General features: G+C 36.8%; 2 protein-coding genes across 2 annotated transcripts; both read right to left on the bottom strand.

Annotated features, from left to right (window-relative positions):
- Window positions 1-1,817: 1,817 nt before the first annotated feature.
- Window positions 1,818-3,596, bottom strand: LOC116014270 (lipid phosphate phosphatase epsilon 1, chloroplastic-like). Its single transcript, XM_031254293.1, has 5 exons — window positions 3,202-3,596; window positions 2,824-3,049; window positions 2,524-2,597; window positions 2,233-2,435; window positions 1,818-2,061 (listed from the first exon to the last, which is right to left on the bottom strand). The coding sequence occupies exons 1-5, from the start codon at window positions 3,505-3,507 to the stop codon at window positions 2,010-2,012; spliced, it is 861 nt and encodes a 286-aa protein (XP_031110153.1). The 5' UTR covers window positions 3,508-3,596; the 3' UTR covers window positions 1,818-2,009.
- Window positions 3,547-5,402, bottom strand: LOC116012424. Its single transcript, XM_031251956.1, has 3 exons — window positions 5,008-5,402; window positions 4,692-4,855; window positions 3,547-3,595 (listed from the first exon to the last, which is right to left on the bottom strand). The coding sequence occupies exons 1-3, from the start codon at window positions 5,311-5,313 to the stop codon at window positions 3,547-3,549; spliced, it is 519 nt and encodes a 172-aa protein (XP_031107816.1). The 5' UTR covers window positions 5,314-5,402.
- Window positions 5,403-5,686: the final 284 nt, after the last annotated feature.

Below are 5,686 nucleotides of genomic sequence, written 5' to 3'. Positions count from 1 at the left end.
ACACAATACCCCCAAAGACTAGTGTGCATTTTTCGATATTCTTGCTACAATACGTCGGGCCATGGGGCACTCACATTGTATATTGAACCTAACGGGTAGGGGTAGGTTGCTAGTAAACACAAAAGGAAGCAGCTTCACACATGTTCTATTCCCGATAGTAAGTGATGAGTTGTGGCATTATTTTATAGAACAAACTTCACGTGTCGGGGAATTTCAAGTTTATGTCTCACCAATATTTGCAGAAACCACCGATATGAGCTTCACCGAGTTACTAACCGGAATAATACAATCCTCCGGAGGTCTCGGTGAAAACCACACAACATTTGGGTCTAATAGTACACATTTTGGGCACGCATCTAACATTATCGAGTCGAGTCATGGTAGCAATTTAGAAAGCCAGGGGCTTAATATGTCTGATTTTAAATTTGTTAACGAATCAGATAACCCCATGACAGTTAAAGGGCGACTAGGGAAAAGAAAAGCATATCTTCGGGTGCCAGACGCAGATATACCATTTTATCATGCCCCCGTCACATTTAGACCATGGTACCCAGAGCGTGACGATGAATCTCTGCCTATATATATATATAGCCCAACAGAAAATATTTTAGAAGTTCGTATGGTATTTAGTGGGTTCAATGAGTTGAAAAATGCTGTCACATTATATCATTTGAAGGAAAGAAAGCAGTTCAGAACCAAGCACAAGAAAAGCCGCCGTTGGAAGGCAGTTTGTGTGCAGAGTCAAAATAAATTGCAGCCATGTTTTTGGGCGTTGTCAGCTAGTCAAATGTATGGATCGAGTGGAGAATGGCAGATCAAAAAGTTTTGCATCCTTCACACGTGTAGGGTGGATACAAGCCAAGGCAACGAGGACGTCAATTGCACCAGCGAAATTATAGCCAATTTAGTCCCAGAAAAATTGAGGGTTGATTCTGGGTACAAAGTTAAACATATTCAGATGGATGTTAAAAGCAAGTTTGGGATCGATGTTTCTTACAGGAAAGCATGGTATGCTCGACAAAGAGTTATTAAAAGTATGTATGGCAATTTTGGTCACTCTGAAAATTGTCAAGAACAAAATTACTATTCTTGGGATATCTCAAGTTCTAATAGTGACTGATTGTAATTGTATTTTTATCTTTATAATGCATGAGAGTTTTTTACATTTTTAGTCCCACGACTATAGTAGCACTTGTAGGATTGGTCAACGACTTTCAAACTTTGCAATTTTGGTACATGACTATTGTTTATTTTTGCAAAAATGGTCCTTCCGGCGCCGGAAAACAAAAAAAAAACCGGCGAATTTTCCGGCAATTTTTCGCTGGAAAAAAAATTGACATATTTTTCGTCAATTTATCGCCGAAAAAAAATTCTCCTTTCAAGTTAAAATTGACATTTCTAAACAATTAATTTAAGTTAAAACAAATTCATTTCTAAAAAACATATTTAATCAATTTAATTATTTTTTTATTTTGGTAAACTAATTAAAGTTAAAACTAATTCATTTCTAAAAGCATACGTAGTCAAGTTAATCTTAGTAAATTAAATATAAATTCAAAATTATTTTTACTTTTTCGTTTAAATTGAAAGGAGATTTTTTTCCGGGGAGAAATTGACGGAAAATATGTCAATTTTTTTTTCCGGCGAAAAATTGCCGGAAAATTCGTCGGTTTTTGTTTTCTGGCGTCGGAAGGACCATTTTTGCAAAAAAAAAAAACAATAGTCATGAACCAAAATTGCTAAGTTTGAAAGTCGTGAACCAATCCTACAAGTGCCACTATAGTCGTGGGACTAAAAATGAAAAAAACTCTAATGCATGAATATGAACATGTTGGACTTTTGATTTCAACCGTTACAAATCATTACAATTAAATGGTGAATACCGTAATTAAATTATAGTCATTATACATTTACAATTGTACAATTCACCGCACAACATATAACCAAAGTAAACCAAAAGCTAAATTTCATAAAAAATTATCAACACAGTAAATATTCAAGTCAAAGTATCAAAAAGTAGATATTCCTGATGACATTAACTGCCTTGCTTGTTCAATGTGCCTACCATTAATAAAAGCAACTCATCAGCTAGCACAAATCACATTAAACAATTAAGGGATGTCTGGGGTGGGGGTGTTTAACCTGTTGATAAATAATCAGCTAAATAGATGGCCACTATACCAAAAATTAAAAAATTAAAAATGTCATTGTTCATCAATAACCCATCAGTACCTAATAAAATATATGATAAAGGCAACACAAAATCCTGCAGCACCAAGAAGCACAATGATCCTGACCAACAGGGATGATATGAATGTCTTCATAAAAACGGCACCCCATAACCAAAACCAGAGAGCAGAAAAGCAGAAGCCCAGAACAGCACCCACAAGTACTTGGCTGATTGAGTGAAGTTTCTGCGAAATTCTTAACCATGACTGCAAAAATGGAAATTAAAGTAGCCTCATATTGATTCTTGTCTGGAATAATGTATTGCAATAAACCAAGTTGGTGATGTGGACTTACAAAATAAGAGGCCAGTGCAAAGACAAGCCAGCTGAGTGCTGCAGTCCTACCATTCAGTCCAAAACATTGAACCACTACAATTCATATATTGCATTTAATTAAAAAAGATGTAAGTTAGGCCTTTTCTACCCTTACTATAACTTTTGACATTACCAAATGGTATCAGAGCACAGGCCAGATAGTCTTTGCTAGCTGTTATTCTGTATATCTTTTTGGCCTAGAGGTAAGCATTTGATTCTAACATATCTAAATTGAATGTATTGCATATTAAGAAATTAAAGCAGTGCATGAATTAATTACTTGAGAGAATAGAGAATGTAGCTGTGAAGAATATAGATTGGGCGTGTGAAGATGGCATTCCGGGATCTGATCTTAACGTGGTAGAAGGACGTTTTTGGTTGAGCATCCTCTTCAGAATGATTGAGAGACCGGAATTTATAGCTGAGCCCATTGCAGCCCATAGTGATTCTGCATCATGCCTCCATAGCAGAATTGCACCAAAGACTGCAACCACCACCCATTTACTCTGCATTTCACAGCTTTCACTCAATATAAATTAAACTATATATACATCAAGTATCCGCTAATCAAGAAGCTAATATAATGCTCAATAGAGGACATGCAGAAGAATCATAAATTATATATGTAATTACGTTGTACAAAATTAAAAGTACGAACCATATTGTTGAGAGTGGGTTCAAGCTGAGAAAATCCGACAATATTAATCTGGGACGACCCATTAATAAGGTGTTCTTGTTCTAGTTCGAACCCTGTGGGAAGAACACCGTAGTCCTCATCCTCCACTCCAACGCTCCGGCGGCTTCTGCTAATCCAGTGCACGGACCTCCGAGGAACTTTCCTCGGAAATCCTGCTCTCAGTCTCAGTCTCAGGGCGACAAAACTACTGCTGGGATTGCGAAACCTCAAACGGGGAACAACTGCTGCTGTCGGACGGATAACGATGATTGGATTCGCCCACGACATTATATTGTTGTATTATATTCAATTCTTGTCTCTATATCGTCAGCAAAGTGTGGACTGTGGTCCGTGGAGAACAAACAAGTGACCGGCACTGATTTGTCGCAGAAATATATTGCAATGCAAAATCATTGCCACCAAAAATCTTTTACGAGTAATATTTATAACAAATTGTTACGTGAGAAAACAACAAAAACCGAATCTACAGAGTTCCCCAAATCGCAAAACCCAAGCATCACTCTATTAAATAAACTCGTACCATATTTAAATTAATCATATGGTTTGTTTAGTTGGTGGGTTTAGGCATAAGATAAGAGTATCAAAGTGATTATTATTGTTGGCAAAAACTTGTGTGAGACCGTCTCACAATGAGACGGGTCGGGTCGGGCCAATATGCAAATGTAACATTTATATGCACAAATACCATACTTATATGCTCAAATGTAATACTAATTAGGAATAAAATTTTAGTTACTTATTAGGGTAAATGTAATACTTTTACATTTCGATTTAAAAGTATTACATTTTCCTCAAAAATATTATATCTGCCCTTATAAGTGAGAGACACTAAAATGTATTACTTTTTCTCTTATAAGTAACAAAAATTGTATTTTTGATTAGTGTTATATTTGAGCATATAAGTATGAGATTTGCACATATAAGTATGATATTTGCATGGCGCTTTGACCCGACCCGACCCGTCTCACGAGTAAGGATCCGTGAGACGGTCTCACACAAGTAGGGATGGCAATTTCAATCCGCCCCGCGGATATCCACCCGAATCCACCCCGCATGGGTTGGGTTTTTTTGGGTGATAGTGGGTAATGGGTCTTAAAAATGTAAACCCGCGGTGGGTCGGGTTGGATTCGGGTTTTGTGTACAAAACCCGCCTAGCACCCCACCCGACCCACCATGTGTGCATACATATATATAATAGTAAAATAAGTAGTATTAGTATATAGTTAATTATAAAAGTTTCAATAACTTTAGGTAACTTTTTACTATTTTTATATCTAAACTACTAAATTTATTTTTAAAAATAAACAATTTAGTTATTATATTATAATATTTCTATTATTTTATGTTTTAGTATAACTAATGAATTTTGTTGTTTAATTATGTGTAAGTAATTTTGATATTATTTTTTGAAAAATAATAAGTTGATAAGTGGTGGGTATCCTAGTGGGCACCCGCACCCGGTGGGGGTGGGGATAGATTCTAAAAAAGTCNGCATCCTCTTCAGAATGATTGAGAGACCGGAATTTATAGCTGAGCCCATTGCAGCCCATAGTGATTCTGCATCATGCCTCCATAGCAGAATTGCACCAAAGACTGCAACCACCACCCATTTACTCTGCATTTCACAGCTTTCACTCAATATAAATTAAACTATATATACATCAAGTATCCGCTAATCAAGAAGCTAATATAATGCTCAATAGAGGACATGCAGAAGAATCATAAATTATATATGTAATTACGTTGTACAAAATTAAAAGTACGAACCATATTGTTGAGAGTGGGTTCAAGCTGAGAAAATCCGACAATATTAATCTGGGACGACCCATTAATAAGGTGTTCTTGTTCTAGTTCGAACCCTGTGGGAAGAACACCGTAGTCCTCATCCTCCACTCCAACGCTCCGGCGGCTTCTGCTAATCCAGTGCACGGACCTCCGAGGAACTTTCCTCGGAAATCCTGCTCTCAGTCTCAGTCTCAGGGCGACAAAACTACTGCTGGGATTGCGAAACCTCAAACGGGGAACAACTGCTGCTGTCGGACGGATAACGATGATTGGATTCGCCCACGACATTATATTGTTGTATTATATTCAATTCTTGTCTCTATATCGTCAGCAAAGTGTGGACTGTGGTCCGTGGAGAACAAACAAGTGACCGGCACTGATTTGTCGCAGAAATATATTGCAATGCAAAATCATTGCCACCAAAAATCTTTTACGAGTAATATTTATAACAAATTGTTACGTGAGAAAACAACAAAAACCGAATCTACAGAGTTCCCCAAATCGCAAAACCCAAGCATCACTCTATTAAATAAACTCGTACCATATTTAAATTAATCATATGGTTTGTTTAGTTGGTGGGTTTAGGCATAAGATAAGAGTATCAAAGTGATTATTATTGTTGGCAAAAACTTGTGTGAGACCGTCTCACAATGAGACGGGT

This window comes from Ipomoea triloba, chromosome 3 (assembly GCF_003576645.1).
Source record: "Ipomoea triloba cultivar NCNSP0323 chromosome 3, ASM357664v1".
Lineage (NCBI taxonomy): Eukaryota > Viridiplantae > Streptophyta > Magnoliopsida > Solanales > Convolvulaceae > Ipomoea > Ipomoea triloba.
The sequence above is the reverse complement of the archived record's forward strand: the minus strand, read 5'-3'. Positions and strand labels throughout refer to the sequence as shown.